Here is a 26370-nt window from a genome sequence, read left to right on the forward strand (position 1 = left end):
GTCCTCATGATGCTATTAGTGCCCTTATAGAAAGAGGAAAAGACACCAGAGCTTTCTCTCTCTTTATGAGCAAGCACCAATCAAAGGCCATGTGCACACACAAGGAAAAGCCAGCTGTGTACAAGCTACGAAGTGGGCCCTCACCAGACAGTGAATCTGAGGCCACCTTGATGTTGGAATTCCCAGCCTCCAAAACTATGAGAAATAAATATCTGTCATTTAAGCCACCCAGTCTATGACATTCTGTTATAGCAGCCCAAACTAAGGCAGGTTGTCTTATAATCTTTTTCATTCATCATAAAGAGTGGTGTACATTCTCACACATATTGGGTTAAAATAATTTTTCTCATTATTTTATTACAATTGTCATTAGAACTGAGGTCGTGTTTTATATCAGTACATGTAAAGAAAGCTGAAAAGTGCTGTGTCACTATCACTTGGCTTTCACCACCACATCTAAGAGAAAAAATGAGACAGCACAGTACATAGGACATTCTGTTTGGAAGTTAGTCTGTGACTCAGTGTTAAACAAGTGAGACTCGAAGTTTAGATTTTAATTCATTCCATTTTCAAAAGTAAATCTTTGAAAGGAATGCTTCTTTGCAATGATCATTTCTCTTACATAAGAATGGAATGTAGTTTTTGGAAAAGGTTTGAAGAACCCATCTAGGTATTTCATCATTGTAAGGTAGTGCTATATTTTGCAGACCTTAAAATGGAGCTTCATCATGTGTTTTGGTCAGTTTCTTCTGATAGCCATGCCTAGCCAAAGTGATTAGGAGATTCAATAGCTGAAAGTATCCACAGCAGAAAAGTATACCAATGTTATAGTAACAGATATTTAGCCAACTCTGGTTTTGATCTTGCTCAAAATTCAACCATACGAATTTAGGGTAAGGAAATGACAATGTATGCATTCACCTACTCACCCAAAAGGAACCCTGATTTCCTTTATGTATCTGGCTTTACATAGAATCCCCATGATCACGTTTCTTAGCTCTTTTTCACCTGCCTTGACTGAGCCCTTTATTATTCTTTCATGAAAATAAAATAAAGAAAAAAGTACCACAGTGATAAAGTGCTGTTTTTCAGAATCCAGAGCACCTTTTCTAATCATATTTCAGCTTTTCTCTCACTACTTAGGATGCCAGTGTACTTCTTAGCCTAGCCCGTAGTTTAGACCAAAGGCCCAAGTTTTGGTGCTCCTGCCACATCTGGGTTGGTCAAGATTTAGTACAGACGATTTGTTTAAAGGGTGCTGAGAGTGGGTAATGGGAAACTCCTTTTCCTCTGTCTCTTCTTTCTTCAATTTATGTGGCAGCCAGGTAAATCCTAAAAGCACACAGATTATATCTTTGGGTTAAAGCAAGATTTCTTGCACTTTTTTTCTTTGCAGTTTTTCCCGAAGTGGCTCAGGTTTGGAGGAAAATAAGGCAAAACCATAGTATGGCAGAGAAGAGTTGATAGAGTATAGAGTGAATTTGATGCGAGGTAAAAATGAGAAAATCACGAGAAAGAAAGGGGTGCAGTGTGAAGTTTGTGACGGTTATCATGGCATAATGTGGAAAAATGATGTTTAGAGGTTAGATGTGAGAAGATTGAGGGATATATATAGAAGCTGAAATAAGCTGGTTCATCCTTGGCCTAATTTGAGAAGTCCTGGTTTAAGCGTAGCATAGCTTGAATTAGATAACTCACCAAGATTCTTATCATCTGTAGAAATATGGGGCAAAGTCAATATTTGTAGGAAAGGAAAGATTCAGAAATATATGCATGAAAAAGAGGGAAAAATAGTTATGAGAAAACGGATGGAATATGAAGTAACATAAAAAACACATTTAAAAAGGTAAAATGTGAAGGAATAAGTTTACAAAAGTATGGAAGTAACGGAATTAAAGCAATTTTTAATTTAAAAAAATGTCTCAAATGATTACCTTGCACTTAACGCTGAACATTTTGTTATGTACAGATAACACAATGTTGAACAAGCACACACAATCAAGGAATGGAAAAATATTTGTGTTAATCAATTCTGTGTTGAAGTGGAAATTCAATGTAGTCTTTTAGAAGTAGGTATCATGATAGATATACCTACATGTACATATTTTTCTTATTACTGTATCACCTCTTCCTTCCATCAATCAGGAATTTTTATTGTTTCAAATTGACCTAAGTGAATATGATCAGGCATACTCTGAGGGTTTGGTGAGTGAGTGTTGTTATCTATTGTAATGAAGGGGAGTTTTAGATCAAATTTCATTAAACATACAAATATTTATTAAATAAACAAGGAGGCACAAAATAGTTCATACTCCTTACTTTATAAGTTGGATGACATTTCAGTTGTAATTTCGGTGCTCTGACAATACTTTGCGTGAAAAAGTGCACTCAGTGTGTGCATGAACATATTTTAGGGACAGAATTCTGTTACCCTTATAGTTGTCAGCTGGCACCGTGATCCTCCAAACCAATGAGTGGACACACAAGTCTCAGAAGCTTTACCTAAGTGTATAGCCTACAATATTTGCTGAATTCTTGTAAGTGTTCATAAAGGGCAGTAGAGTGCTTCTGAAATCTTTTGGCAAATCTACAGATCTGGAACACCATTAATTTTTTTCTTCAATGAAAAACACATTTTCAACATTTATTAAACATTAATTAGACTAGCTATAAACTATCACTTGTGTTGATCATCAGAGGCCAGCATAGGTGAAACGCTTTCTGATTAAACATTAGCTATATAGAAATTTATATAATAGAGTAGAAATCATTATATTCTCCCTACTCTCCCACCTCCTTCTCAGCTACCCACCGTTAAGCTCCCAGACGTTTATCTGTGTACAAACTTAATCTGTATACACATTCATATAAACACACTTTAAAAAAAAACTTTCCTTCTATGCAAACTTATTTTCTAAGTTTCTTTTGCCTGTAGGAAAAAACAAATCTGGTCTGGCATTCAAGGTAGTTAATAGCCCTCCTTCCCACACCAACTCTCCAAGTTTGTATTCTGCTATTTTACCCAATATGTTCAATGTTTCAGCCTCTCTGAACTTTTCATAGTTGCCCATATATGCCATACCCTTTCTTTTTTTATTTTATCTGGCTACGTCCTTAAATCTGTTTCAGATGTTATGTTATGTATGAGTCTGTTTCCTAGTTTTCTATTGTAGAATCATTCCTTCATCTGTATTTCCATAGTATTCTGTATATAACTTGACTGTGACAATAATTATAATAGCTAATAAGTATTGGCTCTGTTGTGTTAAGTTTAACTTTTTTTACATTTATTTTATTTAATCATCTTTTCACATTATTTTGTAACTTATCTGCTTATGTGTCTTTTCCAAAATAGACTACAACTTACTGATTCATCTTTAGGTTCTAGTATATGGCACTATACCTGGGCATGTGATAAGTGCTCAGTACATCTGTATAAGAAAGAATGAATGTAAAAATGTTGCTCTTTAGTACTTGGTATTAAAGGTGAAGCATAGATCATAACTGCTCTCTGTGAATATAGAATAGAGAAGGATAGAGTGTAAACTGAATGAAGAAGCCACTAGGAAATCCCATCTTTTCCCTATAGAATGGCTTATGGAGAATTCTATAGGTATATTAGAGGATTGGAGAAAGCTGAAGAAAATGCAAATAGAATTATCCTAGTCTAAGATGCTTTAGCTTGTATTATTTGTTGGTGGCTTTAGCCTTTGTGTAGGTATTGTTGCAGTCGTGACAGAATGAAATAATATTCATCATGAGTATAATATAAAGGGTGTAGGCAAAATGAGAACAGGGAAAGGAGATGAGAAAGGACTGCTTTGAGGTGGAAATATAAGTTGTATTTATCTGTGCTTTTCAAATTTTTTGCTTAATTTGCCTCCTAAAATAATTTTTTTTAATGATGTACCACTTTGTATATATTAAAGCTGATATCTAAAATACTTTTTATCAACGGTACTGATGAAACTAGTGGCAGGGCAGGAATAAAGATGCAGGCATAGAGAACGGACTTGAGGTCACGGGGCGGGGGGTGGGGAGGGGAAGCTGGGACAAAGTGAGAGAGTAGCATTGACATACATACACTACCAAATGTAAAATGTGTGGCTAGTGAGAAGCTGCTGCATAGCACAGAGAGATCAGCTTGACGCTTTGTGATGACCTAGAGGGGTGGGATAGGGAGGATGGGAGGGAGGCTCAAGAGGGAGGGGATATGGGGATATATGTATACATATAGCTGATTCACTTTGTTGTACAGCTGGAACTAACACAACATTGTAAAACAATTATACTCCAATAAAGATATTAATGAGTAAATAAAGCAGTGAGTTGAAAAGAAAAAAATAAGTAAAATAGTTTTTATCAAAAGTTTAAGTAGCTACAGAGACTATAGCTAAAAACATATTATATATTGTGTATATGCTTTAAATACATTTTTTTCAAAACGTTGGAGCTGCCTATTTCATTCAATCATGAAAACTGCATAAAATCTGACTGGCTAAGTCATTCCTTGTTGCTAAACTACTTAGCTAAGTCAGACTTACTATCAGTCAATAACAAGCCTGACTTCATTTTTTAGGTCAAATCAACCTGTTAATACACTCCATGACAACCGTCTCACTTCTGAATTCTAAATGTGAGATAGGTATATAGATTGCTTTATAAACAATCAGACTGACAGACCCCAGGTCTTCCCAGGATGAAACAAGTGTCATTCCCTTCAATTTTTCTTGCTTTGCTCATAAAGGATTATCTTCCAGGATCAATGCATTTTTTTTATTGTAGTATAGTTGCTTTACAATGTTGTGTTAGTTTCTATTGTACAGCAAAGTGAATCAGCTATACGTATACATGTATCCCCTCATTTTTGGATTTCCTTCCCATTTAGGTCACCACAGAGCATTGAGTAGAGTTCCCTGTGCTATACAGTAGGTTCTCATTAGTTATCTATTTTATACATAGTTTCAATAGTATATATATGTCAATCCCAGTCTCCCAATTCATCACACACCCCTCTTTCCCCCTTGGTATCCATACGTTTGTTCTCTACGTCTGTGTCTCTATTTCTGCTTTGAAAATAAGACGGTCTATACCAATTTTTTCAGATTCCACATATATGCGTTAATATACAATGTTTGTTTTTCTCTTTCTGACTTACTTTATTCTGTATGACAGTCTCTAGGTCCATCCACGTCTCTACAAATGACCCAATTTGTTCCTTTTTATGGCTGAGTAATATTCCATTGTATATATGTGCCACATCTTCTTTATCCATTCATCTGCCAATGGACACTTAGGTTGCTTCCATGTCCTGGCTATCGTAAATAGTGCTGCAGTGAACATTGGGGTGCATGTGTCTTTTTGAATTATGGTTTTCTCTGAGTATATGCCCAGTAGTGGGATTGCTGGGTCATATGGTAGTTCTATTTTTAGTTTTTTGAGGAACCTCCATACTGTTCTCCATAGTGGCTGTATCAATTTACATTCCCACCAACAGTGCAAGAGGGTTCCCTTTTCTCCACACCCTCTCCAGCATTTATTGTTTGTGGGTTTTTTGATGATGGCCATTCTCACTGGTGTGAGGTGATATCTACTGTAGTTTTGATTTACATTTCTCTAATAATTAGTGATGCTGAGCATCTTTTTATGTGCCTCTTGGCCATCTGTATGTCTTCCTTGGAGAAATGTATATATATATATATATATATATATATATATATATTTTTTTTTTTTTTTTTTTTTTTTTTTTTTTTTTTTTGCGGTATGCGGGCCTCTCACTGTTGTGGCCTCTCCCATTGTGGAGCACAGGCTCCGGACGCGCAGGCTCAGCGGCCATGGCTCACGGGCCCAGCTGCTCCGCGGCATGTGGGATTTTCCCAGACCGGGGCACGAACCTGTGTCCCCCGCATCGGCAGGCGGACTCTCAACCACTGCGCCACCAGGGAAGCCCGAGAAATGTATATTTAGGTCTTCTGCCCATTTTTTGACTGGGTCGTTTGGTTTTTTTTTGATATTGAGCTGCATGAGCTGTTTGTATATTTTGGAGATTGAGCCTTTGTCCGGTGCTTCATTTGTTCCTCTTCCTTAGTTGCTCTGCCCCTGGGGCTCAGCTGTGGTTTTAGCCCCACCTCTGTATGTGGGCCACACACAGAAGTCTGCTCTGAAGGCTGCCCTGAAGCATTCGGGTCTGCCCCGGTGAGGACAGGGCTCAGAGGTGGCACGACTTCCTGGGTCACGGGGGCCCCAGTGGCGACAGGTGCACGGGAAAGCCGGTGGCCACAAGCACAAGAGATCTGCCCCTAGTGGGAGCGTTTCCTAGTGCCTGGCGGCTGGCGCGAGAAGGTCAGCTCTGGTGGGGGCTTTTTGTAGCGCCTAGTGGCAGGCATGAGAAGGCCAGCCCTGTTGGGGGCTTTTTGTAGCGCCTGGTGGCAGGCATGAGAAGGCCAGCCCTGTTGGGGGCTTTTCCTAGTGCCTGGCGGGACAGGTGGCTGGCGCGTGGGGAGCGAGAGGTTGTAATGGCGGCTCCACCCCCTGCACATCACTCAACAGTGGCGCCTTGCTTCTATGGCAGTCTGGGTTTCCTCCACAAGCATTCCTGGTTGCGGATTTCCTCCGTCTCGTCCCCTCAGGCTGTCTCCTCGCAGCCAGCAGCAGTTTTGCCCCCAGGTTTGCTCTTAAGTCCGCATGTTCCAGCTCTCAGCGCCTCCCCCCGCCCCCCGTGTGCACCAGCAGACACGTCCCAGTCTGGGGCGCACAGGGCTGTGGCACGGACCTTCTGTGTAGTTCTAACTCTGTCCTGTCTGCCACAGACAAGCCGTTTCCTCCTCCAACAGCCTCAGATGCTCCCCTTCTGTCCCAACTGATTTCCCCGTCAGTGAGGGGATTTCCCCTGATGCGGGACCCTCTCCTCTGCTTTAGCTCCCCCCAGGGGTACAGATCCCGATCCCATTCCGCTGCCTCTCCTCTCCTTTTTCCCTTCTTTCTTTCATCTTACCCAGTTGTGCGGGGATCTTTCTTGTCCTTTCCAGTGTCCAAGGTCTTCTGCTAGTGTCCAGCCGGTGTTCTGTGAGAATTGTAACATCTGTAGGTGTATTCTTTTTTTTTTTTTTTTTTTTTTGCGGTACGCAGGCCTCTCAGTGTTGTGGCCTCTCCCGTTGCGGAGCACAGGCTCCGGACGCGCAGGCTCAGCCGCCATGGCTCACGGGCCCAGCCGCTCCGCGGCACGTGGGATCTTCCCGGACCGGGGCACGAACCCGTGTGCCCTGCATCGGCAGGCGGACTCTCAACCACTGCGCCACCAGGGAAGCCCTGTAGATGTATTCTTAATGCATTTGTGGAGAGAGATGAACTCCACGTCCTCCTACTCATCCACCATCTTGGTTTTCTCCCAGTGCACTCTTGAATTATCCCTTTGCATTATGCTCTGGAGACTTTTACCCACAGGGGTGGGTGGGGAACAAGGCACCATAGCAAGGTTTGGGATGGGTGAGAAGTATGCTTTCTTTTTTGTAAAGTAGAAGCAGGATGATAGTGAAAGTCGAAAGAGGGACAGAATACTGGTGACTTGCAGGTGCATCCTCAGGCAAATCAATTTTAGGAAATGATACATATGGAAATTGAGGATTTGGAAGTAGGCTCCGTTTAAACATTTGTATCTGCATTACCCATGAGGAGCCTTTTTTTTACATTTTGTTGAAGACTGCTGGTATGGGTTCTATGTAATGTCATAGGCATCACACATATAATCACAAGATAAATTGGATGTGACACCCAGAATATACTTTCTGTTGCTTTGGTAAGTACACCAAGTACCCTCTCTCTATCTTATATTCAAGAGTGTACCAGATACTGCAATCCTGTGGTTTCCAATTACAAGAGAAGAGAGGGAATGAATATGTGAATGGTTAGAAGAGAATGGTATACAAGAGGAGAAGAAATCCCTTTTCTCAAATGTAAAGTGAACAAGATGAAGATTTTGAAATTCAAAAATAGGCAAAGGGAATCTCTAGGGATTTTAATGAGAATAACCAGTGGTATGCTGGTATATTTGTTTCTTGAAAATAAGTTTCGATCTGAAGAACAAGAATGGGATTAATTATTAACGCCTTCCTCTAGTACTATGGACTAACCATTATTTATATACAATTTTTTTAAAAAAGCTTTTACAACCTGGATTTTCATTTAGTTGGTGAAATTTTATTTTCTTCCTGAAAATCTTTTCATTTGTAGCATAAATTGTAGGCAAATAAAAATGTTCAGTCTTTTTAACTTTATTTTTTATTCTCACTTTAGAACTGAATACTTTTGATTTTAGAGATTCGTTTTCAAAGATATTATAAAAATACTAAAAATAAATGTCCACATCAATACTGATTTAGCATTCTAAATGTAATATATTTTAAAATATGCAACATTATGGATTCCATCTTTTGTATTGAGTTATAATATAGTACAGCATTAGAATAAGTATCTGACCATCATTAGGAAAGCTTTCTATTGAGCTATTTATTTAGCTGGCTGTAAAATATTTGTGTTTTAACCACACTAAATTGCTGGTATACAACTAGGAAAACTATGTGATATCAATTTTATTCCCATTGCTGTATTGCCCTTGTTTATTTTTATTTTTTAAAATTAATTATATTTTATTTGGGCTGCGTTGGGTCTTCGTTGCTGCGCACAGGCTTTCTCTAGTAGCGGTGAGCGGGGGCTACTCTTCGTTGCGGTGCGCGGGCTTCTCATTGCAGTGGCCTCTCTTGTTGTGGAGCACGGGCTCTAGGCGTGCGGGCTTCAGTGGTTGTGGCTCACGGGCTCTAGAGCGCAGGAGCAGTAGTTGTGGCGCACTGGCTTTGTTGCTCCGTGGCATGTGGGATCTTCCTGGACCAGGGCTTGAACCTGGGTCCCCTGCATTGTCAGGTGGGTTCTTAACCACTGTGCCACCAGGGAAGTCCCCTAGTTTATTTTTAAACAAGAACCTGTGTTAAAGGAACCCCAAATATTGCTTATAGCTCAGAAGTATAAAATATAGTCTGTGGCTATAATAAAAAAATATTCCAGCAGGTCCAAAAGATATTGGGAATAAAAAGCCACCCATTTGCTTTTTGTAGAAGCAGTAGCAATCTGCAGACAAGCTATTCTAGCTTCAAAACAGTATGGTAGATGGTTTTATGGAACTTGCAATTACAAAAATCCACTTTAACCTTTCTTTCTTACTGGCAGGTGTCCCATTGGCTTGCAGCCAGAGGCTGTGAGTGTAGTGCAGCTGGCTTGTCCCCCAGAGTGCTGAAAATGCCGACACTCCAGCTGGCTGCTCATAATTGCGCTGATTGTGGTCTGACAACCAGAGCTCCATGAAAGAAATGTGATGAATATACAAAAATATTTTACAAATTTGATCAGATTACAAATTTCATTTCTCTTTTTTCTCCTCTATAGATATGATATCTGCACTTATAAAAATAAGCCCTGTGGAACACTGGGTAAGTTTTTTATAAAGGGAGGATAGTTCAGATTGTCTTTCTGGTCCAATGGCTTTACTTTTTATTATTATTAATTTGGTAATTTTCTTTTCTGCCACATCTGAAATTATTCCTGTAAACTGGTAAACCTGCCCTTTGTGTTTATGTCACTTACTAGGAAACAAGTAGAATGATGATTGAAAACAGCTTAGGAGGTGATTCAAAATCATCAAACAGTAATAATAAATCAAAAGTAACCACTCATTTTCATATAATCCATCTCTGTAATATATTTTCCGAAAATACTAAGGAGTTTGAGAGCAAATTAAAGCAACCAGCAACTTCATATCTGAGTCCAGGAAGGAAAGGGGAAAAAAACTTAGGGGATACTTCATGGAGAGGCATTAAGAACAGTACTTCTTTTGGTCCAATTTTGTGGAAAGATTATATCCTCATAAATAAAGATATTATTGGAAAATTTTATTACCTGAACAGAATAAAACCAATTTTGTAAAATATTACAGCCAGAGGTGGAGAGAGAGGGCAGAATTATCTTTCTTGTGCTTCCCATATATCACTTGTTTTTTTTAAAGCAATTCTATAGTATTCTAGAAATTAAAAAATCATTTTGTTGCAGAGCATAACTTTGTAGTGGTTAAAAGTTAACTGCAAATACAAATGGGGGAAATGGTAGCTTTCAAGTAGACTAAATTGTTAAGCAACTAGAATTATTTTAAGTAAAAGCAGGAGGCTTTTATATGGTGGGTTTTTTTTAGAGTCATAGAGACTTTTTACAGACTCAGAAGTTAAGCAACTGAAGGTGAATTCTCTAGATTCTCTGACAAGTCTCACTTTTCTTATCTGTAAAGGAATAGTTATGCATTCTGTTCCTACGCTCCTCATGAGAATTTGGGGATGATCAGATTTAAAGTAGAGGTCCTGGAGAGGTCAGTGAAACATCTCTTCAAAAATTAAAATTTCTCTTGATGATTTTACCTGCCTTCCCAGGCTCTCCTTCCTCGTTTCCCTCAGGATTTACAGCAAAAGGAGAAATCCCAATTTGCCGACGACAAGTATTATGGTGGAGAAGTTTGCTGGTTAAAATCATAACACAGAGAAAGAACTCTTTGCTGAGAGAGCTCACATCAAAAAGATTTTCTTCACAGTGTTTTAGGTTAACAAGACCAACAATAATCCAGAGGAAGGGAACATGAGCTGAAAACCAACAACTGACTTTGACAGTTTCAGTGCATTACCTTTTATAGTTTATTTAGCTCTTTGTTCCTCAATTTCCTTATCTATGATGTAGGAGTAATATCTGCCCTTATGCTGCAAGGATATTTTTTAAGTCATTTAAGGAAATATAAAGGCGTTTACTATAGAAATGAACTGGTGTTATTTAATGTAGAAATTATACTGTTTAACTTATTCCCTGTATTGTACATACTCCATAAGCATTTACTAAGTGCTTAATCAATTTTAGGTATAATATTCACCAAGTTTCAAAGAAGGTGCAAGCTCTAGCTTGTATTCTCTAGTGTGTTTATTTTGAGGAAATATATATGTATAGCTATATGCGTATGTATGTATCTATACATATTCTGTTCTGCTTTTTGAAGGTAGTTTATTTACACTGAGGTATGGTCTTCATTGGGACATGAATAATAACACTGCCTAATACTTTGGGATAGTTTATTAATTTCCAGAATCAATATTTTAGTACTTGGGTACATGTCAGTGTATTTTCAATCCTAATATAAATTATTTTTCAAATTATAAACCATTATAACTTATTTTTATACTATTTCTTATACTGAAAACTGAATGAATTTTGTTGTTTATACATGTGTTGATTTTAATATGTGGAAAATTTACTATCAGCACAGTTGATCAGGTTTTTTTCTTTTTGAGTGGTCTTTCTGGTAACTTTCATATTGGTTTTTATGCTGATTCTTGGATATTTTCTTGCTTAATACTGCTGGTGACCAATTGTAACCTGGCTAAGTAGATTTCAGGGTGCAAACTGTGGCCATCAAACTGAGGAAATCTAAATGACCCGAATAGTAATCAAACCCCTATTAACACAATCACACATAAGAACTTTGACAGCTTCAGTTTTACAGGAATAGAAAAAATGGTGGGAAGTTGTGAAAAATACATTAGCATCTAAGTTATTCTTTTATTTTAGTTAAGATTTACCTTATACTTTCAACAAATAGTTATTTCTCAGATATGTTTTTTCTTAGGTTGTTCTTTTAGTAGAGCTAACAATTTTATATCAGATGCATAAGTAAATCTGTGCTTACAAATACATCTTGGGGAGTCATTTGGAATTCTCAATTAAAAATAGGGCCATATGGCACATACCAAAGAAGAAAAACAACAACAACAAAAGGATAATGGCATAATAGATTTCAGGAAATATAAGTAATGTTAATTTAACAATAAATATTAGTAATTTTTTAAACCAAATTTCATAAAGCTCAAAACAGAAACAATATTCAAATAGAGTGGCTTTGTTTTTCCCATATCATGGACCATGTTGAACCCAGTAGCTTAAAGGCAGATAATGTACTGCAAACTTTTTTGTATTTTCCCTCTCTCTGTCTCTTTTTCTCTCAGTGGAATTTGGAAGTAATATTCATTAAATATTTTTGATTAGCCAAAAAAAATTGTCATCTTGCCTCAACTAGTCCCTCTTTACTTCCTTTTCTTCAAGTCCCAAGACCTCTAAGTGAATGGAAGGGCAGAACAAAGGTATCACTATTATTAACTCTGTGAGGCAAAAATCACCTCCTCCCCAACTCCTGCCCCCCCTGCAACATAAATCAGTAGGAAAAGTAAACATTCTATCAGCAAATCCAACACTAACCTCAGCTCTTTTCCAGTGTGGTTATTAATGTTGATATTTCATATTAGAGCATACAAAAATACACAATTTCTAGAGCTTTCTTGTCAGTAAGAATATGAATGGAATAGCTTTTACTGTTCCAAGTTAGTGCAGCTGGACTTTGTACCTAGCGTAGAACATTGTTTATTGCATTCGATAAATATTAATTGTATTGGATTGAAATCACTTTTGGTGGGAAAGTAATTATTAATACCTGGGTGTTGATAGTAGACTATCATATAAAATATTTTTCCTACTTTTCCTTCAATTTCTTCTAAATAACTTTAGTACATATGTGTGTTAAGTATGACTTGGCATCTATTTCCTTATAACACATGACATTATATCTTTCACACAAAAATTCTTTTTTCTCAGTACTATTTTAAAGTTTTAAACTAATCACAGAGCATGATATTCATTTGGAAATAAATATTAAAACTTTTACATACTAAAATTCCCAAGGGAAGAATACCTTGAGTAATATAACATTTCACTAGAATCAGTGAATTAACACCATAGTTTTTGCTTTATTACTAAAGCTAATGCATTTAAGGGGGATGAGAGAGGGGAGAACCACGCTGAATGTGTGGATGACTTTCCGCCCATTAAAATACCTATAGAAATTGTTGCATCACTTGCAGGACTAATTTCAGAAGATTAAAAAAATGCAAAAACCTCCCATCTTAACAATTCTTTTTCTGTTTTGAATCATTCATTTTTGTTTTTATAAAAATGTCATTTTTAAAAACCATTTGGGATTCCCTTTTTTTGGTAACTAAAAAGTTGCTTGTATATTTTTATGAACCCACTAAACTTAAACAGATCTTTTTAGAAAAATAATGTGGATATATTTTGCTTTCTACAGCCTGAAGAATGTTAAAATAGAAATGCTTTCTTGAATTCCCTCTTCTGGCTCAAGTTACTAGGTGGTCCCAAGTTACCAGAAGTAAAATTTATAAATCTAACCCCTAGTCTAGACATTTTCCAGCACTGACTGCAGTTCAAAAAATATTAATGTCTAGCCGGCAAAGTGAAACTCCCCCCAGTGACTTTGCAAATGACTAGAAAGTTAACCTTTTGCCAACTGCTCCTTCTGTGCATGGAGGTTATTAAAAAGAATCCAGGCATTTATAAGTATGGGCTTTTTAAGACTGAAACACCTTGGCTTGACCCTTTGTGTCTCCTTCTGTTTATTCAGGCTTGGCCTCTGTGGCTGGAATGTGTGAGCCTGAAAGGAGCTGCAGCATTAATGAAGACATTGGCCTGGGTTCAGCTTTTACCATTGCACATGAGATTGGTCACAAGTGAGTGAGTTTAAGAAAATCAAAATAAATTTTAGAACTCCACTCTTTTGAGCAACTCATAACTACTGTGTGGAACGCCCATGCTCAACCATATTTTACTGCCTTTTTGTCTGATTTCAATAGAGAATGTTATCATTTAAGGTATTGGGATAAATCATCTTAAGAACTGGAGACTTGTTAAATAATCTTTCTGATTCAATGACTAGTGTCCTCAGAGTGGTGAATGCACCACACTTAAGTTTTGTTATGTACATTTGAAACAATTTAGCTTTACCGTGGTCCACTCAACACCGAGTTTCTCACAGTCAAATTGTTTAAATGATCTTTCTTTTTCTCAAGTGACAATACATATATATTTAAAAATCATCATTGACACCATTACCATAAAGTGTACTTTGAGTTTTCACTCTTCATACAGCTGTGAGCATGCCTTTTCTAGGTTTGTGTTATCACTGCTATGCAACTTGTATTTTCAGGTGCACTTGTGTGTCAGTGGAAAAAAAAAAAACCCTGATATTTACAAGAGTAGTGAGATATCATCCTCACTACTTTTCAGGAGGATCTGGAGTTTTAAATATTTGTTTTAAATAAATCTGTGCCAAAAACTATCCTATGACTTCCCCCTCCCCCAACCCACCACCCAATAGCGATAAAACGCTTACTTTATTTCAAATAACAGGCAATAGTAAATGTAAAAGCTTGCTTATGTGGAGGGAGAGAAGTTTGAAAACTTTAAAAGGATAGTCAAACATTTTAAACTAAAACAAGCAGCCTATTTGTAAGAACTTCTGATGTTTATATGATTTAAATTTTACAGTCTGCTTCTTCTGGTAGAAAAATGGATGGGGGAAAAAAGAACAAATAAAATGAATGTTTATTATATGACTTGCCTCAGAGGTCATTCCTGAGATAAATCTGTAGTTCAGCTTTTTTTTTTCCCCCAAAGGGGAGAGTAAAATTGGGTCAGTCTGTTGCATTATTTTGAAAATTGCAATTTAAATTTTACCAAATTGGTATTGATTTATGTGTGAATTCAAGTAACCAACAAGTTTCAAACCTGACTTAATTCACACAGGGAAAAGTCAGTATTACACTTTTAGTGGATTCCCAAGAATATTGGTATTCTAGTTTCCATTTCAATAAACAGCAGGGGAACAAAAGGGAAAAGCCTTCTTAACCAGGCAGTTTATCTTCAACTCACTTAAAAATCTGACTCATTAATTACTGTCATAATCTTATGCAACAAGGCTGAATTTAATAGGTTCTGTTAGATTCAATTAAATTGAAAGGTTAGGACAAGTAACATGCAGTGGATAAATAATGTGTGTATGAGAGCAGTGTTACCTCATGCAGCCATGAGTTAGTCAATGTCGATGTATGCATTATAAGTCCCATTCTTATATGTACTTAAATAGGCAAGGTGAGGGTTTATCTCTCTTTTTATCTTTTATTAAGATTCTAACTGAGCTACTCTGAGGCTTCCTAGATTTTTTTGTTGAACTTATGGATAATTCCTTTTAATTCTTCCTAAGGTGAATGGTTTGTACCTTATGTAGAAGAAATGTAGAAGAGAAGTAGAATATACCTCTTAAGATTTATGTGCCTTGGTGTAACTTTATTTCATAGCTAATTCTTTTTTGATGATGTGAGTGTTAAAAATGGGGGGGAGGAATTCACAAAATGCTTTATATTGGAAGCCAGAAGAAACGCTTCAATTCAAAAATGTTATTTGAAGCCCTAAAAATTAACTTTCTTTCCATGTTGATTCCTATGTCACTATCCCCCTATCCCTTTGTCCTCAGACAACTAGGTAGGGTATGTTTAACACACTGTCTTATTCATGGATGAAAATCCTTTTACTTGCTTTTAAGATCTTAGGGTTTAGCTTTAAGGAATTTAGCAAGTCAACTCTAGTACAACTCACGTCATCATTAAAATATAGTGCTCTCTGTTCTTCCTGAACACAAATCATGGTAAATATATCAGGTATACTTTTCAAATAGAGTATAATGTGCTGTATACTCTATAGAGTATAAAAGAAAGGTTTTTGTAATTTTTATCATTTAGTAGAATGAATGTTAAGTGATGTGGTGATATCTCCAGATTAATTACAGTGAAAAATATTCGACCATGAATTAGTGAGAAGTGCCTCTACTGAGTCACTAGAATGCGAACACTTTCTACCAATCTTTAGGTTGTGTAGAATATGGTTTTGTACCCATTGCATACTTATGTAGGGATATTATATCCATTTTAAACAGCAGTGGATGACTTCTTTTCTTTGGCTAGGCTTTAGTGACCACTTTTTATTTCTGTTCACTCCCTTATGCAAACAAGAAATTAGTTTCCTTGTCAAATGAAAAACTGAGCTTTATGCTATATTTAAATGACAGTCTAGTTTTAATGAAGGCTATAAGCTATCAACACTTAATGAAATCTTATAGAAAAGAATATTCTTTGAAATATTTTTTTATTAATAATGTAGTTGCCATAGTTTTCAGGAGTTGAAAAAAATTATGATGTTGAAGACAGGTGGCAAGAATTCAACCAGGTATGTAGTATATTGAGAAAGCTAGCTAATATATTCATGCTGTACAAAAATAAGTAATCTTAAAAAGAAATCTTTTTTAAAAATCCATATTTTTTAGAGATGCACATTGAAGTATATGTGACTGAAATGGCAGGACATCTGAGATTTGCTTGTTAAAGAAAGGAGAAAAAAAGAGAAAGATAAAGCAAGAATAGTAACATTTTGAATTTTATAATGTTGATGACATGTGGATGGGAGTTCATTATGGTGCTCTCTCTACTATTATATGTGTCTGACTTTTTTTCACAATAAGTGAACAATAAAACTTTTAGATTTGACTTAACTCATTTATTAATTAATAGTGATTGAGTGAACTGTTACTCTAATTTTGAAAGAATTGTCAAAAGTTGTATTGAAAGCTGCAGGGGTTTATCAGTCTTGCTTTTAGAAATCATTTTCAATGTTTGGTCTTACCAGTAGAGATATACTTTTTATAGAAGATTGGTTAGGAGATGAAGTTTTTAAAGAAGGAGAAATGTGGCAAGACTTCAAGATAAAATTGTAAATTAGGTTACTGTGTTAGGAAGCTATTATTACTGTTTTCTTTATCCAAACTTCCCCTCTCCTGCTGCAAATACCTAAGTATCTTTAAATGCTTGATCAGTGCTGTTTTCTTTTTCTTTTCTTTTTTTTTTTGTGGGTGTACAATATATGGAGACTTAAAAAAAATTTTTTTTACTTTTTATTTTATATTGGAGTATAGTTGATTAACAATGTTGTGATAGTTTCAAGTGTACAGCAAAGTGATTCAGTTATACATATACATATAGCTATTCTTTTTCAAATTCTTTTCCCATTTAGGTTGTTATACAATATTGAGCAGAGTTCCCTGTGCTATATAGTAGGTCCTTGTTGGTTATCCATTTTAAAAATAACAGTGTGTACAAGTGCTGTGTTTTCTTGACAGAAGGCTAATAATAAACATACACCAAGGTAGTTGGCACTTTAATGCCTTTGTCTAGTTTTGGTATTGAAATAGTGTTAGTCATAAAATGAGTTAAGTGTTCTATTTTCTGGAAGTGTTTGCTTTCCCATGAGTAAGTTTTAAAACATTTAGTTATAATTTATATACAATAAATATGCATCCATTTTGTGTACAGTTTGAGAAATTTTGACAAATGTGTATAACCATGTACCCACCACCGCAATCAAGCTACCAACATTTACATTGCCTGAGAAAGTCCCTTTGTTCCCTTTTACAGTCAGTCTCCACACTCCTCCCCCTTTCCTTGGCCCCAGACAACCACAGATCTACTTTTTTTTTTTTTTTTTTTTTTTTGCGGTACGCGGGCCTCTCACTGTTGTGGCCTCTCCCGTTGCGGAGCACAGGCTCCGGACGCGCAGGCTCAGCGGCCATGGCTCACGGGCCCAGCCGCTCCGCGGCATGTGGGATCTTCCCAGACCGGGGCATGAACCCGTGTCCCCTGCATCGGCAGGCAGACTCTCAACCACTGCGCCACCAGGGAAGCCCCCACAGATCTACTTTTTATCTTTATAGATTAAACTCATCTTTTCTATAGTTTCATTTAAATGAACTCATATCATGGGTATTCTTTTGTGTCTAGCTTCCTTCCCTCAGCACAGTGGTTTTGAGATTCAGTCATGTTGTTGTTGTGTGTATCAATAGTTCTTTTTTTCCCTGAAGAGTATTCCATATCATAATAGCACACATCACATTTTAGATTGTTTCTAGTTTGGAGCTATTATAAATAGATCTTTATGAACAACCATGTACAAGAATTTGTCTGGACATATGCTTTTATTTCTCTTGGGTAGTGCTGCTGGTAGTATGGTATATGTTAGTTTCACTTTATAATAAACAAGAAAACTCTAATTCAAAGTGGCTGTATACCATTTTGCAGTCCCACTAGCAATCTATGAGAGTTCTAGTTACTGCAGATCTTTGCCAACATTTATTATTATAAATCTTTTTGATTTAGCCATTATTATACGTTTTAGTGGTATCTCATTTTGTCTTTAATTAGTTGATTATTTTCTGATAAATAATGATGTTAGTGATGATGAACATCTTTTCTTGTTCTTGTTATTCATTATCTTCTTAAATGTCTATTCAAATCCTTTTCCCATTAAAAAAAACTGAGGTGTTTCATTTTTATTGAGCTGTAAGAGTACTCAATATATTCTGGATAAAAGTCTTTATCATGTATACATAATGTGAATATTTTCTCCAAGTCTTTTGCTTGCCATTCATTTTTTAATGAGGTCTTCTGAAAAGCAGAATTTTAAAATTTTGATAAAGTCTAATTTATAATTTTTCCTTTATGATTTGTGTTTTTATGTCCTAAGAAATCTTTGCCTACTTCAAGATTTTGAAGATTTTCTTCTATATTTTTGTCTAAATTTTATACTTTTAGCTTTTATATTAAGATCTATAATTCATTTTGAGTTAACTTTTTTTGTACGGTGTAAGGGTGGAAGTTCCCTTTTTTCCTCATATGAAATCCAGTTATTTCAGCCCAATTTGTTAAAAAACATTTGTTGGTTTGTAGTTTTCTTTTAATGTCTTTGACTAGTTTTGGTATCAGAATAAAGTTAGTCTTATAAATTGAATTAGGAAATGTTCTATTTTCTGGAAGAGTTTGTATACATAAGGTTGATATTATTTTGTCCTTAAGCGTTTGATAAACTTCACCAATGAAACCATCTGAGCCTGGAATTTTCTTTGTGAGAATATTATTAATAATTTAATTTTTAAATTAGATATAGGATAACATATCTAAATCTTTTGAGTCTTTTTTTGGTTAATTATGTCTTTCAAAGTATTAGACTATTTCAGCTAAATTGTCAATTTTGTTATATAGTTATCCTTAATATTCTCTTACTGTCTTTTTTAATGTCTATAATATAAATAATGATGTTCCATCATTCATTCCTGATATTTGTAATTTGTGTTTTCTCCTTTTTTTCCAGCTTTATTGAGATATAATTGACATATAACATTGTATAAGTTTAAGAGGTACAACGTGATGATTTGATACACGTATATATTGCGAAATGATTACCATGATAAGGTTAGTTAATAGATCCAACACATCATATAATTACCTTTTTTTGTGTGTGTGGTGAGAACATTTAAGATTCATTCTCTGAGCAATTTTCAAGTATACAGTACAGTATTATTAACTATAGTCACCATGCTTTACTGAGCCCCCCCAAGAACTTATTCATCTTATAACTGGAAGTTTGTACACTTTGAACAACATCTTCCCATTTCCTCCAGACCCCGATCCCCTGACAACCACCAATATACTCTCTATGAGTTCAGCTTTTAGATTCCAAATATAAGTGAGATCATACAATATTTCTCTTTATCTGACCTATTTCACTTACCATAATGTCCCCAAGGTTCATCCATGTTGCAAATATTTTCTTCCATTCCATAGTTTACCTTTTCATTTTGTTGATTGTTTCTTTTGCTGTACAGAAGGAAATGGCAGAATTTCCTTCTTTTTTATGATTGAATAGTATTCCACTATGTGTGGGGGTGTATGTGTATCACATTTCCTTTAGCCATTCATCCACTGGTAGGTACTTAGGGTGTTTTCATATCTTGGCTATTGTGAGTAATGCTGCAGTGAACATGGGGGTGTAGATATCTATTTGAAATAGAAATTTTATTTCCTTTGGCTATATAAGCAGAAGTGGGATTGCTGGATCATATGGTAGTTCTATTTTTAATTTTTTTGAGAAACCTTTATACTATTTTCCATAGTGACTGTACCAATTGTCATTCCCACCAACAGTGCACAATAGTTCCCTTTTCTCCACATCCTTGCCAGCACTTGAAGTCTCTTATTAGCCATTCTAACAGGTATAAGATTATATCTCATCGTGGTTTTGCTTTTCATTTACCAGATGATTAGTGATGTGAGCACCTTTTCAAGTACTTGTTGGTCATCTATATGTCTTCTTTAGAATAATTTCTACTCAGGTCCTTTGCCCATTTTAAAATCAGATTGTTTGTTTGTTTTGGCTATTGAGTTGTATGAGTTCCTTTATATTTTGGATTTTAACCCCTTATCAGTTGTGTGGTTTGCAAATATTTTCTTCCATTCCATAGGTTGCCTTTTCATTTTGTTGATTGCTCCTTTTGCTTTGTAGAAGCTTTTTAGTTTGATGTAGTCCAACTTTGTTTATTCTTGCTTTTGTTGCTTATGCTTTTGATTTCATATCCAAGAACTCATTGCCAAGACACTGTCAAGGAGCTTCTCCCCTATGTTTTCTTCTAGAAATTTTATAGTTTCTGGGCTTACATTTAAGTCTTTAATCTATTTTAAGTTAATTCTTGTGAGTTGTGTAAGATAGGGGTCCAATTTCTTTCTTTTATTTTTTTTTTTGCATGGTAATGTCCAGTTTTCCCAACATCATTTATTGAAGAGACTATCCTTTTCTCATTGACTATGCTTAGCTCCCTTTTCAAATATTAGTTGACAATATATGTGTGGCTGTTTTTTTATGGACTCCCCATTCTGTTCTATTGGGGCTATGTGTCTGTTTTTATGCGAGTACCATACTGTTTTGATTATTGTAGCTTTGTAGTATAGTTTGAAATCAGGAATAGTCATAACTCAATCTTTGTTCTTTCTCAAGATTGCTTAAGCTATTTGGTGTGTTTTGTAGTTCCATACAAATTTTAGGATTGTTCTTCTGTTTCTATAAAAAATGTCATTGAAATTTTGATATGAATTGCATTCAATCTATACTAGATGGTTTAGGTAGTATGAACATTTTAACAGTGTTAACTCACCCTGTCCATTTACATGGACTATCTTTTCACTTATTTGTGTCTTTTATAAATGTCTTATAGCTTTCAGTGTAGAGATCTTTCCTGTCCTTGGCTAAATTTATTCCTTAATATTTTTTATCCTATTGTAAATGAGATTGTTTTCTTTGTTTTTTCTTTTTTTTCAGCTTATTCATTGTTAGTATACAGAAACACAACGGATTTTTGCATTTTGATTTTGTGTCCTGTATTTTATTAAATTCATTTATTCTAAAATTTTTTATGTGGCGTCTTTAGGTTTTTCTGTATACAAGACCATAACATCTGCAAAGAGGGACAATTTTACTTCTTCCTTTCTTATTTAGATGCCTATTTATTTGAATTTTTTAATGTAGGCATTTATTGCTATAAAATTCCCTCTTTTTTTTTTTTTGCGGTATGCGGGCCTCTCACTGTTGTGGCCTCCCCCGTTGTGGAGCACAGGCTCCGGACGCTCAGGCCCAGCGGCCATGGCTCACGGGCCCAGCCGCTCCGCGGCACATGGGATCCTCCCAGACCGGGGCATGAACCCGTATCCCCTGCATCGGCAGGCGGACTCTCAACCACTGCGCCACCAGGGAGGCCCTAAAATTCCCTCTTAAAATTGCTTTTGCAGCATCCCTTAAGTTTTGGTATATTGTGTTTCCATTTACATTAGTCTCAAGATAGTTTTGATTATTCTTTTGGTTTCTTTTTTCTTTTTCTTTTTTTTTTTTAGTTTCTGCTTTAAAACAAAGTGAATCAGCCATACATTATACATCTGTTCCCATATCCCTTCCCTCCCGCGTCCCCCCGCACCTTCCCCATCCCACCCCTCCAGGCGGTCACAAAGTGCCGAGCTGATCCCCCTGCACTACGCAGCTGCCTCCCACCATCTATCTACCCCACGTTCGGCAGTGTATACACGTCCATACCTCTCCCTCGCTTTGTCACATTGGTTTCTTCTTTGACCAGCAGTATGTTGTGTAATTTCTATGTATTTGTGAATTTTCTTGCTTTATCATGTTGTTGACTTCAGTTCTATACTATTGTGGTCAGAAAAGATACTGGAAATTATCTCAATCTTCTTAAATTTGTTAAGACTTGTATTGTGACCTATTATGTGATCTATCCTGGAGAATGTTCTGTGTAACCTTGAGAAGAATGCATATTCCTTTACTGTTGGATAGAATGATCTGTATATGTCTTTTAAGACCATTTGAACTAAAGTGTGATTCAAGTCCAATGTTTCTTGATTTTTTTGAGTGATCTATCCATTATTGAAAGTGAGGATATTGTAATCCCCATCAATTATTATTTTATTAATTTCTTTTTTAATTTGCTTTATATATTTAGGTACTTGTTATGTTAGGTGCATAAAATCTTTGCAATTGTTATATTCTCTTGATGAATTGACCCCTTTATTATAATATTTGACCTACTTCGTCTTATATTAGTTTTTGAGTTAAAGTCTATTTTGCCTGTTATAAGTGTAGCTACTCCTGTTCTATTTTGGTTTACATTTGCATTGAATATCTTTTTCCACCCTTTCATTTTGAGCCTATTTGTTTCCTTTAAGGCTGAGTTAAGTCTCTTGTAGGCAGCATGTGGTTGTCTTTTTTTTTTTTTAATCCATTTAGCCACTCTGTGTCTTTTGATTGGAGAATTTAAGCCATTTACATTTGAAGTAATTATTGATAGGTAAGGACTTAATAATGCCATCTTATTAATTGTTTTATTGGCTGTTTTGTAATTCTTTTGTTTCTTTTTTCCTTTCTTGCTGTCTTCCTTTGTGAATGATGATTTTCTGTGATGGTATGCTTTGATTCCCTTCTCTTTATTTTGTATATCTCCTGTAGGTTTTTGCTTTGTGGTAACCACAAGCCTTACATAAAACATATTACAGATATAACATTTTATTGTAAGCTGATGACAGCTTAACTTTGAGTGCATAAAAAATTCTACCTTTTTATTCCTCCCAATATTTTATATTTTAGACATCACAATTTACATCTTTTATATTGTGATTGATTAGCAAATTATTGTAGCTATAGATTTTTATAATTATATTTTATGTGTTCTTTAACCTTTATGCTAGAGTTAAGTGATTAACACATTACCGTATTACAATATTGGAATATTTTGAATTTGACAATATACTTGCCTTTACCAGTATGTTTTATATGTTCTTATGTTTTTGTGTTACTTATTAGCATCCTTTCGTTTCAACTTGAAGAACTTCTTTCAGCATTTCTTGTAAGGCAGGTGTAGTGGTGATGAACTCCCTCAGCTTTTTTGATCTGAGAAAGTCTTTATCTCTCCTTCATTTCTAAAGGACAAATTTGCCAGTTGTCCTTTGTTGTGTTCTTGGTTGACAGTTTTTTTCTTCTAACACTTTAAATATAGCTCATTCTCTCCTGGTTGCAAGGTTTCTGCTGAGAAGTCTGCTGATAGAATATGGGGGTGTTCCTTTGTGTGTGAGTAATTTTTTTCCCTTGCTGCTTTCTATAAATAAGCTTTCTGCCCCATTCTTCTCCCTTCTCTTTCTCTAATAATGCATAGTTTCTCTTAATGATATTGCATAATTCACATAGGCTGTCTTCCCTGTTTTTCATTCCTTTTTGTTTGCTTCTCTGATGGGATAACTTCAATTGACTTTTCTTCCAGTTCACTGATTTTTTTCTTCTGTTTTTCAAGTCCGTTGTTGAAGCTCTCTACTAATTCTTCAGTTCAGTCATTTTATTCTTCAGCTGCAGCATTTCTGTGTGTGTGTGCTTTGTTTTGTTTTGTTTTTTTTGTGGTATGCAGGCCTCTCACTGTTGTGGCCTCTCCCATTGCGGAGCACAGGCTCCGGACGCGCAGGCTCAGCGGCCATGGCTCATGGGCCCAGCCGCTCCATGGCATGTGGGATCTTCCCGGACCAGGGCACGAACCCGTGACCCCTGCATCGGCAGGCAGACTCTCAACCACTTTGCCACCAGGGAAGCCCATGTGTGTTTTTTAATGGTCTCTTTTTTAGAGTTATCTGTGTTTTCTTACAGTTCACTGAATTTCTTTAAGAGAGTTATTCTGATTCTTTTTCACATAGTTCATAGATCTGTATTTCTTTGGGGTTAGTCACTGGAGCTTATTAGTCTCCTTTGATCCTGAAAGTTTACCTGATTCTGTGTGATCTTTGTATCTTTGCACTGGTGCCTATGCGTTTGAGGAAACTATCTCCTCTTCCAGCCTTTTGCAGCAGTTGTGTTGAGCTACTGATATGCTTCTTTGTCATGGCTGAATGTCAGATGTGCTGCATAGCTACCTGGCATCACTGGCCAGACTTCCTGGTTGAGTAGGGATGGAGGCTCTGGTCAGCAATTGGGCAGGACTAATGACTTATTTTCCTGTGTGGGGCTCTAGAATGGGTCCATGGCTGAGAGAGGTCAATAGCAAGGGATGCAAACCTGGAAAAACTACCAAGCAAGTTGCCCAGCCAGAAACGGACACCAGTTCAACTCTGCCGATGAGCAGAGCCACTGGAATCTCTGCTCAGGTGCCACCATTAGCAAGAATGCAAAGTGTTCATTGCTGTGAGCCTCATGCTCCCTTTTCCCATCTTTATCTGATTCCCTTCTCCCATCTTTATCTGATTCCCAAAGTGATCCCCATGAGGCAGTATCTAAGTGGTTCTCCTGGTATGTGTTCTGGAATGCTGGGGAAACTTGATGGCCACCTTGAGATTTCCTTTTTCCACTGGTGTAACTGTAGGCCCAGGGAGATCCACTTGGTGCAGTGATATGCTGCCTTGGGAGAGGGACAATGCAGTCAAAGTGAAACTGTTCCTATTACCTTTCTTTTCTTTTCTTTCTTTTGTTTTTTTTTATACATTTATGTATTTTATTTATTTTATTTTTGGCTGCGTTGGATCTTCATTGCTGCACGTGGGCTTTCTCTGGTTGCAGTGAGCGGGGGCTACTCTTCAATGTGGTGCTCAGGCTTCTCATTGCAGTGGCTTCTCTTGTTGCAGAACACAGGCTCTAGGTATGCAGGCTTCAGCAGTTGTGGCACGTGGGCTCAGTAGTTGTGGCTCATGGGCTCTAGAGCGCAGGCTCAGTAGTTGTGGCACATGGGCTTGGTTGCTGTGTGGCACGTGGGATCTTCCCGGACCAGGGATCAAACCTGTGTCGCCTGCATTGGCAGGAGGATTCTTAACCGCTACGCCACCAGAGAAGTCCCCCTATTACTTGTCTAATGTGGTTTTTCTTGTTTTTTTTTTCTTGTTTTTGTTTTGTTTTGTGTTTTGTTTTGGTTCAAGTGGGTGCTTCTAACTCATCCCTGGGTTCTGGGTTCTTCACAAAGGCATCTTATCTACTGATATTTGCTAGCTGCTCTCTTTGATGAAGGGAACCAAGTCAGGAATTACTTATTTTGCCATCTTGCTAATGTCTCTTATCCTTTTTTTCTTGATCAATACAGCTAAAGGTTTATTAATTCTACTGTTTTCTTAAAAGAAAAACAGATTTTGATTTCATTGATTTTCTTAATTGTTCAAGTGTTCTATAGTTTTACAGCTTTTCTTTACAGCTGATCTATCAATTACTAATAGAGAAGTGTTGAAATCTCCAAATGTATATGTAGGTTTGTCTGTTTCTTCTTTCATTTTTGTCAGTTTCACGTCATGTATTTTGAGGTTTTCTAATTAAGTGCATTCACATTTAGTATTATTATGTCTTCTTGATGAATCAACCTTTTAACATTATGAAATATCCCTTTTTATACTTAGTAGTATTACTTGTTCTGAAATCTATTTTATCTCATTAATACAGTTTACATGGAATATATATATGTATGTATATATTTAAATCCTTTTACTATGAACTTACTTATGCCTTCTTTTAATGTGTGTGTTTTTAAATATTTTATTTATTTTTTAAATTAATTTATTTCTTTTTGGCTGCATCAGGTCTTAGCTGCGGCACTCAGGATCTTTGTTGAGGCATGCGGGAACTTTCGTTGTGGCATGCGGGCTTTTCTCTAGTGTGGCATGCGGGTTTTCTCTTACCTAGTTGTGGTGTACAGGCTCCAGGGTGCGTGGGCTCTGCAGTTGTGGTGCACAGGTTCCAGAGTGCGTGGGCTCTGTAGTTTTCAGTACACAGGCTTTCTAGTTGAGGCACGCGAGCTCAGTAGTTGGGACACATGGGCTTAGTTGCCACGCAGCATGGGGAATCTTAGTTCCCTGACCAGGAATCGAATGCATGTCCCTGCATTGACAGGTGGATCCTTGACCACTGGACCACCAGGGAAGTCCCCCTATGTCTTTATATTTAAAGTGGACTTCTTTGGGGCAACTTGGGTTTTGCTCTTTTAAATCCAGTCTGACAGTT

The 26370-nt window shown here is 36.5% G+C and overlaps 1 protein-coding gene across 12 annotated transcripts in view; it reads left to right on the forward strand.

The window, feature by feature from the left end:
* ADAMTS6 (ADAM metallopeptidase with thrombospondin type 1 motif 6) overlaps positions 1-26370 on the forward strand; it is a 290570-nt gene that overhangs the window by 118691 nt on the left and 145509 nt on the right. For all 12 annotated transcript variants that reach the window (XR_014294256.1, XR_014294257.1, XM_082623510.1 and 9 more), the window contains 2 exons: positions 9436-9479; positions 13547-13652. Coding sequence is in view for 10 of the 12 variants with exons in the window: in XM_082623510.1 (XP_082479636.1) it covers positions 9436-9479; positions 13547-13652 (150 nt within the window). In the remaining 2 variants the exon portion in view is untranslated. The remainder of the gene's footprint in view (positions 1-9435; positions 9480-13546; positions 13653-26370) is intronic.

This window comes from Mesoplodon mirus, assembly GCF_964341445.2.
Source record: "Mesoplodon mirus genome assembly, chromosome: 5".
Taxonomy (NCBI): Eukaryota; Metazoa; Chordata; class Mammalia; order Artiodactyla; family Ziphiidae; genus Mesoplodon; species Mesoplodon mirus.